A 13,233-nucleotide genomic window follows, 5' to 3' on the forward strand; every position below is an offset into this window, starting at 1 on the left:
AAGCAGAAAACATTACTGATCACATTACGCCCGTCTGATGTACAGGGATGGAGATTCTATGAAACGTGGGTCATGTGTTCCTGTATACCAGCATGAAAGGCTGGAGAGTTCTTACTTCGGATTATAGTCAACCAAGGTATGTCTTCTCATCGTCTTTCTCCTCTCTGCAACACTTAACCCCGTGGAAACCTTTGCGTCTTTGGAACCCTCTTCTCTGTCTGGTTTTCTGATACCCTTAGAAGGCGTCCCAGAAAGAAGACTGGAGTCGAGGCCAGGGACCCTAACCGTGGTTGGCTGCTTCCTGATACACTCCCGTCCTCATTATACTACAGTGTCTTTGCGGCCTGACTCGCGGTTTTGGTCAATGGGGTAATCACTCGATCTGGAGAAACTGCAAGGCCCACCCAGAGGATTATGCAGATCGCTGTGGCGTTGCAGGAGACTCAACGCGGGTTCAGCGACAGAAGGTACGGGGCCTGCACTACCTGATCATCCCAAGTCTCGGTCCAAGGGTGTCGGTCAGAGGTTCCCGTAGCCTCCGCAGCCCTGGGCGCCGCCAACACCCAACCCGGGGAAACGCTGCGTCTGCTCAGCAGGGTTCCGGTCAGGCTAAGTGACCTACTCACCTCCCCTATACACAGCCCCATCACCTCCTCCTTCTCGGTGCTCAGAGCGTGGTTGAGGCAAACTAGGAAAGCATCCGACTCGAGATGAACCGCTTGCACCGCTTGTACCACCTGCACCGCCATCTTGGTCCGACCCTGCTCACGTCCGCCTCGGGCCCAATCCGGGCCTGGCCAACCGGGTGCTTCGGCGCGCGGGTTCCGCGGGGGCGGGGCTAGGGGAGCGCGGGCAGGGCAGGGCGGGGCGGGGCGGGGCGGGGAGGGGCGGGGCTCGAGGCGGGCGCGCGGGGGCGGGGCGGGGCCGGCCCGGCGGCACCTGGGAGACGCCCGCGCCGGTTGGGGCAGGCGTGGCCGTAGGGCGCAGGGCGGTAACCGGCCGCGGTCGGGGCGTCAGGCCCGGTGGCGGGGAGGGCAGGGAGGCGGCGCTCGCGGTTCGCGGGCCGTCGTGCTCTGAGAGCGGCGCCCGAGCGGCGGGGCCGGCGCCTCTGGAGCGCCCGCGCCCATTTTGCCCGCCCGCTGAGGAGAGCCGTACGCGGCCTACACGCTCCGGGGACAGCCCTTTGAGGCGGCCTCGCCGCGCGCGCCGGCCTCCTGAGCCAGAGGCACGCTCCTGTGAAATTCGGTCCTAAGACAGTTCAGGTCTTATTTTATTTCGCTCGGTTTCCAAGTTACGGCCCTGAATTTTGTACAACTCTCCCTGGACCGCTTCCGGTCGCCGGCCCTCGCCTCCTAACTTCGGTTCGGGTGACCTCGGCCCGGGATGCCCCTTGGCTCGCCCCGGGCTCACGTCCCGATCGCGGCTTGAGTGGCCCAGGGCGGGGGAACCTGGAAGTTTTAGCCTCGCTGCTCCTGAGGCGGATTAATTAGCCCGAGAAACATTATATTCATGTGAGTAACCTCTTCCAGAAACAGTGCTACACTGTATCTGAAAAAGTATCACTCTTAAGCTTGGCTGCTGCTGTGTTCTACATAGGCTCGTAGGGCTCCTACGCGTTCGCTGCAGGGCACGGGAATGGGGGCCTCCAGTTGTATTAAAGGTCTGGGATGTCTCGCGGTCGATATCCACAATGTCAATTTCCTCAGCTCCCCTTGTCTCCATATCAGACGTGGTGAAATTCCATGGAAAATAGGTTTTCTTTTCAGGAATGTCAAACGTGCCACGGGTAAAAGTACAGCTCTTTCAACTCCCAAGACTAGGGATTACACGTGGGTTGTAGGAACCGTGCTAAATCAGAGTGTTTATGTCTGTTTTCCCTTCCCTGCGCAGTGTTGAAACCAGGCAGGCATGGCAGTACTGGAAAGGGAACATTCCCAACGTGCTCCTTGAGGAGGTGTTGATGCTTTGCTCTTTTCTCCCAACTCAGTTCCAACCCAAATCCCCCCACAGACAGGGTCCACATCCAATGACATTATCTCTGACAGATACACCGGCAACCCCCATTTTTACCTAACGCAAAAGGATCACACGGCACCTCTTTCCATGATTCATCTTGGTAATGATGAACGTTGGGCAAAACTTAAAGTGTGCAATTACATTGGACCCATCAAAATTTTCTCTTAAGTCTCGGTTTTACACCATGTAATAGTTATGTTTGTGACACATATATTAGTTACTGTTTGTGACTTGTACGCCCTGCCTTAATGGGACAACAACGGCTCTTCTCGTTATTATCTTTAGCAATGGAATGTATTGACTTTATAAAGTGCCTTTAGGCACCTTCAACAACAAAAACACCTTATTTTTCTTGCTGGTGTTCGTCAATCTCAAATATCATACCAACATTCTCTAACTTTTATAATGCTCGTGGCTACATTTTACAGTTCTAAATGTTTAAGTAGAGTACAGAAAAAGACTATTACAGCATACTTATTTTTTTGCTACCTTTCCATGTAAACTACCCAAATGGGAATCAGACTGTACAATTCCTACCTGTGTTCTGACTTCATACAAGTCACCTAACTTCTCTGTACCTTACTTACTACCCTCATCTGTAAGTGGCCATAATAACAGTATCCATAAAACATAAAATAAGTAAATGCTGACCATTATAATCAATACGTTGTTTATTGCTCATTTTACACCTCAAAAAACAAGTGTAGAGACGTTAACATATCCCAATTCCCACTGCAAGTAGCAAAATCAGGGCATGTGTTCTTAGTAACTTCACCCATTGTGATTAAATCAGTTGATTAATTCACTTCAAAGAAAATAACTATGTTCAACCAGTTAGTGTTTACAAATTGTTCAAACACCTGGAAATGGAAGTAAATTATACTTTTCATAAGGAAGGCTTTCTATGTCGTTTATCATCCATTTAACATGAAATTTATTAAATTTTTCCTCCAAATGAAATTATGAAATTATTTCCTTACTAGGAAATAGTGTGTCTAGGCCAGTGTGGTCTCTGGCCATGACATCAAGGTGACCCCCATGGGGACTATCTGCTTTAGTGCCTTAATGGATGATAAAGCCATAAAAGCACTTTTTGAATCCATTTGAATTTGCAGATGGTAGTATTCCTTTGGAGTGGAGGAGGTCTATATTAGGTATTATATTGCATATTGTACCTGAGTTTATCTTGAGGATTTTAGAGATTCATCTTAGTTCAAGATGTTCTGAATTTTGTGAACAAGTTTCATGTGCAGAAGAATGTTCTCTAGTCAAATGAATTTGGGAAATGTTAAAATAAGGTTTCTTTACTGTGTGACTGGCCAGAGGTTTTACCACACTTATGAGCCTTGTGACTATAAGATTCCCAAATGTATCTGACCAAGGAAAAAGTTAGAGGCAAGTGTTCCAAGAAGGACATTTTAGGGAAATGGTTTCCAATTTATACAACCTGTGATTGTATGATCCTTCATCTTAATCTTAGGCCTTCAGCCTTTGGCTTGTGCTCATGCAGCAGCTTCACCGTGAGTGGTGACACACATAAGTGCAGGGTCACGAGTGGGAGTTTGTTCCTCGGCTCATCCTACAGATGCCCAGCATGTTGGCCTTTAGGTCCCAGCAGCACATCACACGGCCTTTCTTCTGAGAATATTTTGTAGTGACTCATAGGCCTCTTTGTTGTAATTCATAGTAACTGAGACTATCATCTCCAATTTATCTGCCCTCTATATCACTGGAATCATTTCATTTTGATGTCAGTGCAACCAGTAAAATTTTGCTTTTCATTCAAAACAAGCTTAAATGTCGATATATTAGTTGTTGACTATCTGTGAAGGAGAGATGGTAGTGAAACTCTTAATACTTGGTTTCTATTTTTTTTTAATGGCCATACTTATTTCTTTTGTACTCAAAATATATATATATTTTTGTTTGTATCTCTCCTTTCCACAGCCCTGGGGAAAAGGAGAGGCAGAACAACTGTATCTGCTAAATGGAAAAAAAATGACTTTGACAGAAATATGGTTGTATAATATACCTAAAGAATCTGTCTCCACCCACGTATATGTGGTCTCTATCTGTTTCCCCTCTCTGCTCCGCGTACATATCCACTCACTCCTCGTGCACAGGAACACTGACTAGTATGGACACTTCAGGTGCCCAGTACTACTATATCATTCCTTTTATGGAAGACCTTATAATACTGTATTTGAGGGGAGACAAGGCTTGTGAAATAAGCAGAGCAAATGTGCAAAGGCAATTTATAATTAGAGGCCAAAATATGAGCTTGAGCTGAGACATAAACGCTGCAGTAGTCCTAGGAGACCCGAAGTTTTCCTAGAGAAGGCAGGCACCTGCATCTGCCATAATAGTATTGAGATAGGCAGAATGGCTTGTGGAGGCATGTTAGGCAAGTAGAAAGCTCAAGAAAGGATTTGGAGCTAGAAATGAACCTACTATTTAGGGGAAAGTTTGTCTCAAATATAGTGGCAGTGATGCTTGCTCAAATTGGTGACAGATAGGATGCAGCAACCGAAGAAGAGGATGAAGTCCAAGATAACTTGCAAGTTTTGAGTCTGCGAAATCAGGAACCCTAGAGAGAACTGGGATTTGGTGAAGGAGAAGGGGTTCTTTAGATGAGTTTGTGATGAGAGAGCCCAGTAAGATGGGTTAGAGAGCCTTACCATGGGCTCAGAGCCAATTCCATTCAGGATACAATGGGTGAAGCAACTATGATGCTCTGAAATCAGACCATTTAGTACATCTCTAAAACACATCTTCCTCTACTACTAGGGAAGGAGAACTAACAGTGATAAGAAAGAAAAAAACAAAAACAAAAAACCTTCTGTCCTTGAAAAGAGGGCTTGGTTTGGCTCAATTAGTTCTTTCAGGCCTTTTCCTTGGCTGTATCATACCGTGTTCTGGCATCTCATTTGCTCTTGGCAATCTCAGTAATGGTTCAGCAACCTTCAGAGATGTGCCACAGTTCCTCTCCTGCCTAAAGGCCACCTAGTGAGAATAGGAGGCGTTTGTTCAGTGGGGCAGATCCCCCAATGCCGTATCTGCTCTGTCAGAGGAAGAAATACAGTGAAACCATGCCATGATGCTAGGAGCCAGGTACAAACTATTCATTCCTGCAAAATGCAGGTCAAGTAATCGCAAGGCCCTGAAATGAGATCCAGAGCTAGGCAGAAAACCCTTATGGGGTTAGAGCCGACTCTGCGTTATGGAAAGAGTTTGCCCAGGAGATTTGCTTCCTTTACACCTCTCAAATGGTGGAGGCCTTTTCTGGCCTTCTGACTTGTGAAATCAGAATTAAAATGCACACCTCTGTGGAGAAACGGGTTCCAGTGACATCCTGAAGCATTATTAAAATGAAACAAGGACCTAGATGGATAACCATCATTTGCTCTCCGCTCCCAATCACCATGATCCCCAAAGTCTTTTGCAGCTTCAGAATCCCATGATGCTACCTTAAATATTTTCCTTAACATGAAAACCCCCTTCTGGAAATGCCCAACTGCTATCAGTAACCTTTCTAAGTAAGCTGATAAATAGGTTGTTTGTCCTTAAAACAAACTTTGAATTTTAATTTAGAAAGCGATGCACATAATTCAGCCTTCACAGTCCTTTAAAATGGAATTGCTTGAAAGGGGCTTTTACCTGGGGAATATGGCACACGCATCCATCGCTGCCCAAGTAAGTGCCTGTGCACACTCCATCGCTAACTGCATTCAGTTTGTGAATGCAGAGACTGACAGCACTGCCCAGCTTCCTGAGGTGCTAGTCCTACATCTCCACAGAGCTCCCCACTGAGCTCGGGAGCTGAGTGCTTCACAGGCAAGAGTTAGCGCGACCTGAGGCTCTGCGGAGTGGCACTTGAGTGTCTTGATAAGGTGGCCTCGGCTCCACGCAGGCTGTGCAAGTAGACATGTAAGAGTTTTTGTTCTGGTTGGTGGTTGCTAGTTCCAGGTCACCTTGCTCACTGGTGAGTTCATTCAAACCCGAAAAGTCACACCTGTGTCCTGTGCGCGGGTGCTGCAGGCTTAGGTGGAGAAAAGCAGGGCTAGAATTGGAACCCAAAGCCCAGAATGGCAGGAGAGGATGTGGGGGCTCCACCCGATCACCTCTGGGTTCACCAAGAGGGCATCTACCGCGACGAATACCAGCGCACGTGGGTGGCCGTCGTGGAAGAGGTAGGTGTTTACATTTTGCTTATTTTTTTAAATTGATTTTGCTTTTAAGCAACTTGGTTTCTAACCAGTCTCAAAATTCTGAAATCTTTGCTTTTATTTTTGATCATTTTTTTCCATTAGGAGACGAGTTCCCTAAGGGCACGAGTCCAGCAAGTTCAGGTTCCCTTAGGTGACGCAGCTAGACCAAGTCACCTTCTTACCTCCCAGCTACCTCTCATGTGGCAACTCTACCCTGAGGAGCGCTACATGGATAACAACTCTCGCTTGTGGCAGATCCAGCATCATTTAATGGTACCCATGTTGCTTAATCATCTTCCATTGTACTGGGGGCTCTTACAACAGAGAACTCTATAAACTTTCTTTTTCTGACAGGTCAGGGGAGTACAGGAGCTGTTGCTTAAGCTTTTGCCTGATGATTAACCTGGTATGTATTTCTATTTCTCCCCTGTTCTCCCTTTTTCTTTTTCACTCTGTTTGTTTGGTTGTGATTTTAATGATCTACTTTGTTTTCCAGGTGCTGGGATTCTAGGAAGATATGCTCCTCTGTTCTATTCAGTATAAGGCAATCACTTCATCCACCACTGCAGTGCACCCACCTGTGGGCCTGGGGGGAGGGACTGGGTTGAAAAACTGCTCAAGAACACAGAAGCTTAGGAAGGGTCATGAAGAACACCACAAGTGGAACTGCAGAGAGGGGGTCACACAGGCAGAAAGCAAGTCAAAAAAGCACTTAGTCAGGACATGTAACTTGAAATTGACTCCTTTGGAAATTGCCATAGAACCATTAATGGACATCATCAGCTGGAACTGGGATCTGATGAGTCCCACAAAAGTCAGCACCTGCTACAGAACAGATGCCCCGATCACCAAGGACTTGGTACTGGTTTAGAGAGAAGAGAGCAGCTCCTAGCAGCATCAACATCTATGTGTCGCTTATTTGCCCTGCGCAATTCACCTGCCTTTCCTTCTCCCGTCCTGTAAATATCCCAGGTTTTGCTCCAGTGTTTCCCCTCCCAGTACTGACCTAACTCGGATCTTACGGAGAACTTAGGGGGCTCTGAAAAAAGAGGAGGTTATTTGAATTAATGAAATGGGCTACAAAGGCTTCTGGGCCTTTTTCCTTTCTGAAATTGTGCCTTCAAATTTTTAGAGGTTGCTAATCAAAATCGTGGGCACTTAAATTCATTCTCTGGCTACAGATAAATAAGTTGGTTTCTATAAGAGCTCGAAAAATTATTTTAGCTGCTTAACTAGCACCTTTCTCAGGAAGTAATAATAGCACCAAATATTACTGATTCCTAGGAAACCATATACTACCTGATAAAGAATTTTCTGAGTTAAAGTAGTCATAACTGTTTATGTACATTAAAAGTAAGGTTTTATTTTTTTAAAAAATCTTGTATTACTGCCTCCCTTCCCGGCTAGACTATTCTGTGCACTTAAGCCTTCCACTAATGCTTTGAGGTACATAGGGATGGCCCCCGTTTTACATAATAATAATTATAAGGAAATCATACGGAAAAAAATAATAAGGAAAAAGGCTCAAGGAGTTTAATCATTTACCAAGGGTGGTTCTGCGAATGATATATCTGAGCAGTGGGCAAGCCTATTGGTCTGTGGCATCGGCTCCTTTAGCCTGCAATTGGTTTATGATATTCAAGATGAGGTGATTGAATTCAAGGTTTTATTTTCATGTAAAGCTATTTATGTCTTCAAAACTGAATGAAATGGATATTATAAAAAATACAGTTGATTCATCCTATGAATGGGAAGAGTATTTTTTAGTGCAATTGTTTTCTAGCATACCTGGTTGTCTCAGAAGAAAATCCCATCTAGAGGGGCTTTCAAGTCTTTATGGATAAAAGACAAAATAAAAATCGTTTCTCTTATTTTAGTTTTCTGGATATGCCGCAGAAGGATCCGTGCCAGAAACAAGCCTGTGAAATACAGAAATGTTTACAAGGTAGTATGTTAAATGCTTTTTTATATTTTTCCACTTTATCTGTGAACCAACTACAAGAGACCAGCTTTTCTTTTTATCAGCAAATGATATGAGCTCCTCTCAAAAGTAGTATTTCTGTAATTATCCTGAAGATTTTTCTCATTGTTTCAACAAAGATGCAGAAAATACAAAGTGATATGATCCAAGCTTCATGTTTGCGATCCTGGTTATACGTTAGAATCTTTAAACTACATTAGACTAAAATGTTTAAAACACATTAGAACTTATAAAAAAAGCTCTTGCCTAGAACAATTGAATCAGACTTCCTGAAAACGGGTTCTGGGCAGGAATCAGTCTAAAAAGCTAACCAGGTTATTTTAATGTACAGCCAGAGTTAAAAATTACTAAGCTGAGTGAGCAAAGGTCTTTCTTAAAAAGATTAGTTTTAAATGGGTTGGTTATACTTCACTGTGGCTGAAAACCCACTTTTTAAAAGCGATCAGATTAGAAATGGGGGTTGAAAATGCAATTGGAGTTCAGGCTGCCAAGTCAGCAACTAAGTCTTTAAAAAAAGCAAACTTCAACTAAAGCATATTTGATGTGATTTGTCCACTTGATTTTCCCCCTAATTTGGTTCTAAATTGGCCAATAAGTTTGACCAAGTGCTAGAGGATTTTTTTTAATCAGCGAATGATTATTGGCAGAAGAACAGATGGAAAAGCTATAGAGCTTTCTGAACTTCAACACTGATGTTTTTGTCAACTTTTCCCATTAGTAAAGTAATAGAGAAGGGTCTGAAGGGTCTACTTCCTTCGCCTTTTAACTTTCATTCTTAGACTTTTCATTTTATGATGTGAGCAGTATTTCATAAAATCTTAATCTACAATGTTGATGTATAATGATAGTAATGCTACTTTATTCATCCTTTTCTTTCCTCCAAATTTAAGAAAAAGGAAAATGTTTTTCACAGCTTCTTCTCCCAAATAAATTCTTACCTTATTTGAATTAGCAACATATGGATATATGTATATATATCAGGACTGAGTTAGCATTAAGCACAGCCATAGTGTTTTAAACATATTAAGTCATTTAGTCCTATCATCCATGAGGTGGATGCTGCTATGACCTCCGTTTTATAGATGGATAAATTGACACAGAAGTCAGATAACTTGTCTAGTAAGGGGTGCAGTGCGGGTTTGAACCCTTTTGGTTTGACTCCAAACTTGGACTCAGCCACTCTGCTATATTCTTTCTCGTCAGAATTAGTGCTTGTTTGTTTTTTTAAAATCTGGGACTAACTCCCATGCACCCCATTTTAGCACTGGGGGACTTGGATCGACTGCAGCTGACCTAGAACCTTTAGGTCAAGTTCTTCCTGACTTAAGGTCTGTGTATAGTAGGAGCTCTACATATATTTTCTGTAGAGGGCCAAATAGGAAATATTTTAGGCCTTGGAGGCCTGGAGGTCTTTGTTGTAGAGAGTGTAGGTGGGAATGTGGGTGTGTATTTGCAACCCTTGTAAAATGTAACCATTCTTAGCTCACAGCTGTAAAAAAGCTCCCTATCCAGAGACTGCAATTTCCCCCTCTCTGTTGCACAGACTTGGTAGGGACATCCCACAGCCACCACTGTCCTAGAAAAGGGTATGTAAGTTATTAACCTGAAAGAAAAGGAAATTTATATGTAAAAATACCTTTCAACCACTTTTATTTTTTTTTCTTTTTAAAGATTTTATTTATTCAACAGAGAGAGATCACAAGTAGGCAGAGAGGCAGGCGGAGAGAGAGAGGAGGAAGCAGGCTCCCCGCTGAGCAGAGAGCCCGATGCGGGGCTCGATCCCAGGACCCTGGGACCATGACCTGAGCCGAAGGCAGAGGCTTTAACCCTCTGAGCCACCCAAGTGCCCCTCAACCACTTTTAAATCATGCTTTTTTTTCCCCCTAATTGTCCTGTTGACTGGTCTGTACATCAGAAAGAATTACCTCTTTCTTCCAGGTCTGTAGATAAAATGAAGTGAAAAGGAGTGGGAAGCACTGATCTAAACTTCCCTGCATCTGAGTTCTATGAGATCATGACTAGGGTCTGCCTGTCTGTTTTGCAGCCAACAACTACATGGAATCTAAGTGTCAGGCTGTCATCCAAGAACTGCGTAAGTGTTGCGCTCGATATCCTAAGGGAAGATCTCTCGTCTGTTCGGGATTTGAAAGAGAGGAGGAGGAAAAGCTGACACTGAAGCCGACATCAAAGTGAAGTTCTGCTGAAAAGTGAAATGCTGCACCATGTATCCACCAAGCAAGTTTGTCTCCCTCTTTCTTTGGGCCAGGTAGCAGCACATATCAAATAAAAAAGTCAACTATAAAAGTTAATGAATATGCCATCTATGCAGAACAGATAGAAATATATTAAATATATAGAATGTAATAAAACTGAGCTGCTAAAATAAACCTGTTAAGTGAAAAATTTTGGTTTGGTACTTGCGATATTGTGACTTATAAGAAATATATATTTGGTCTTTTTGTCCTTTCCTGGTACACAGCTCCTAAAACCCTTGGAATTTCCTAAGTGATAATAGTGATAAAGGTGTCTTGTCACATTATTGCGGTGACTTTTGCATAGTAACCTATGCATGAGGACTGGTTGCCAGGGGAACCAACCCTGTGATTAGAGGGTTGGAACTTTCAATCCCACACTCCCCTTACCTCTGGGAAGGGGAGAGGGACTGGAGGTTAAATCAGTCACCAATGGCCAATGATTTAATCAGTCATGACTGAAATGGAGCCATACAGAAACTCCTGTATGTGGGACCTTGACCTTTATACCTCTTCATCTAGCTGTTTATCTGTATCCTTTATAATAAGCTGGCAAATGTTGAAGTAAATGTTTTTGAGTTCTGTAGTTAACTCTAGCAAATTAATCAAACCTAAGGAGGATGTCCTTGGGAACCTCAGATTTATAGCCAGTGAGGCAGAGGACAGGTAACAATCTGGACTTAGCAATAGGTGTTTGAATTTGGTGCAGTCTTTTAGACTGAGCCCCTAACCTGGGGGATCTGACACTAATTCCAAGTAGATAGCGTCCTAACAATTTTGTAGGATACCTAGTCAGTGTCCACTGGGAATTGGAGAATTGCTTGATATAGATGTTAATGAGTTGTCTTTAGCTTTTGAATTTGGACTACTAGTACCATTCATAAAACTCGTCCTGTGTCAGGTGAAAAGACACCCCTCCAGTGCCACAACCATGACACGTTCAGACTACATGCTGTTGAATTTCCAGTAATTCAGAGCACAGTGTCCTTCCAGATGCAAGTGAGAGCATTTCTTTCTACTTTTATCTCCCCACTGCAGTGCCTAGCAAGAAGACACTTAATATTTGCTCAAAGGGTGGTAGGAAAGGCCTAGAAATGATTCTTGTAATGTTTAACAACCCCTAATTTATCATGAGAAAACTGAAAAAACAAAACAAACAAAACACTTCGTTGGAAGGCAGGCAGCAACAGAATTCTTAGGTGTTTTATCTATTATAATCAAAACGTTACAGTGAACCCTCATGTTAATACAAGGCTGCTGTAGGAAGCCTGTTGACAGTTGTCAGTGACTTCATGTGGTGGTGGTAGAGTGACAGTATCAAACAGGCCATTTGCTTTCCTCAAACAGGTGCTAGAACCACCATCACTCCAGCCTGCCCCCAGAAGAAAAAGATGACTTTCTAAGCAGAGGCAGAAACAAAAATTCTGATATGTCCCTGTCTTAGTTCATTCGGGCTGCTGTAAGTCCATTCTGGCTTATGAACAACAGACATGTATGTATTTCTCACAGTTCTAAGGCTGGAAGTCCAAGTTCAAGGCACCTCCCATGTCAGGAGGGGAGCGAGCAAGCTTTCCTGAGTCTGTTCAATAGAGGCACTAATCCCAGTCATGAGGCCTCCACCTCCATGAACTAATCATCTCCCAAAAGACCCACCTCCAAATATCATCACCTTGGGTGTTAGGATTTCAACGCAAATTTTGGGGAACACAAACATTCAGTCCAGAACAGGGAGGATCCTACATTGCCATGAATGACTAATGTAAAATAGTCTGAGATAGTCAAATACCATTATTATTTGAGACCAACTGTTCTTTTAAGCAGCATTCCCTGAAGTGTTTCTAGGAATTGCTGTCAAAGGTGGGGAGGGTACAAAAGGCTTCTGTGGTCAGATGAGTTCGGGGAATGTTACATTAGACATAAGTCAATAGGTTTCTCTTCTCTAAGGCTTCAAAGCTTTCAATATGTTACTGTAAATTATGATTCTTTGAAAAGGACTAACTTGACAATGTCCCCATTTTGCAGACTGCCCCTCACAGGTTGAACATTCCCCAGAGACTTGGAGAAAACGCTGCCTTAGAGAGGTTTGGTCCACAAACTAGGGTGACTGTGCTGTGTTCTCATGAAATCATTTAAATGAACTCTTGTGTGAATAGTGAAATGATTTAATAAATGAACTCTTGTGTGAACAGTGAAATGATTTAATAAAACATTTTACAACTATGTTTACATTACAGACACATGTAAGTTACATTTAAAATGATCAATTGATAGCAGTGCTAGGATTTATACTAGGAATCACTGTATGGTCAAATACATAGTTTTACTGTGCTTTATTACAAAATCATTTTTGAGTTAACTACTCAAGTTTCAGACTGTTTTAAATTTTTTTCCCTAGGGTATACTTTACTTGGGACTCTCAAAACTTGAAATAAATTGTTCCTTCCTATATTTAAGCTCAGTCCTGTCTCAGTTGAAGTCAACATCTATTGGCAGACATTAAATAGGATTCTTCTCTGCTATGATGAGACACAGCAAAGTAGAACAGCCATCAGAAAAGCTCAACATTCATCCAGTGTTTTTTCCGTGTTAGGGACCACAGCACTGAGTCACAGTCTCTAGGGAGGACCTGGGAGGGAGAGAACTATGATCTCTCTTTTAGAGACTAAAAAGTCTGTAAGTGGGCTGGTGGTGCTAAGTTTAATCACTTGGTTAACTAGTAACTAAAAGACCTCAGTGGGGAGGGCCGTATCTCACTACTTTTCATCCGAAAACTACA

The 13,233-nt window shown here is 43.2% G+C and overlaps 3 protein-coding genes across 6 annotated transcripts in view; 2 read left to right on the forward strand and 1 right to left on the reverse strand.

Annotated features, from left to right (window-relative positions):
- Nucleotides 1–820, reverse strand: part of BRCC3 (BRCA1/BRCA2-containing complex subunit 3) — a 61,166-nt gene extending 60,346 nt beyond the window's left edge. The window contains exon 1 of the mRNA XM_059385482.1: nt 627–820. Coding sequence (XP_059241465.1) covers nt 627–749 — 123 coding nt within the window. The 5' untranslated portion in view covers nt 750–820. The remainder of the gene's footprint in view (nt 1–626) is intronic.
- On the forward strand, nt 12–10,615 carry CMC4 (C-X9-C motif containing 4). Of its 4 annotated transcripts, none has more exons than XM_059385478.1 (3): nt 12–467; nt 8,102–8,169; nt 10,250–10,615. In XM_059385478.1, exons 1-3 carry the CDS (start codon nt 415–417, stop codon nt 10,396–10,398), a joined length of 270 nt encoding a protein of 89 aa, XP_059241461.1. In that variant the 5' UTR covers nt 12–414; the 3' UTR covers nt 10,399–10,615. The 4 variants fall into 4 exon arrangements, with proteins under 4 accessions (XP_059241461.1, XP_059241463.1, XP_059241464.1 ...); XM_059385480.1 differs by lacking the exon at nt 12–467 and adding an exon at nt 1,423–1,511 and having other exon boundaries at nt 10,250–10,614; XM_059385481.1 differs by lacking the exon at nt 12–467 and adding an exon at nt 6,435–6,497.
- MTCP1 (mature T cell proliferation 1) lies at nt 1,433–6,810 on the forward strand. The gene is made up of 5 exons (XM_059385476.1): nt 1,433–1,511; nt 6,055–6,206; nt 6,327–6,497; nt 6,579–6,630; nt 6,721–6,810. Exons 2-4 carry the CDS (start codon nt 6,102–6,104, stop codon nt 6,624–6,626), a joined length of 324 nt encoding a protein of 107 aa, XP_059241459.1. The 5' UTR covers nt 1,433–1,511; nt 6,055–6,101; the 3' UTR covers nt 6,627–6,630; nt 6,721–6,810.
- Nucleotides 10,616–13,233: the final 2,618 nt, after the last annotated feature.

The sequence above is a fragment of the Mustela nigripes genome, chromosome X (genome assembly GCF_022355385.1).
Source record: "Mustela nigripes isolate SB6536 chromosome X, MUSNIG.SB6536, whole genome shotgun sequence".
Classification (NCBI taxonomy): Eukaryota; Metazoa; Chordata; class Mammalia; order Carnivora; family Mustelidae; genus Mustela; species Mustela nigripes.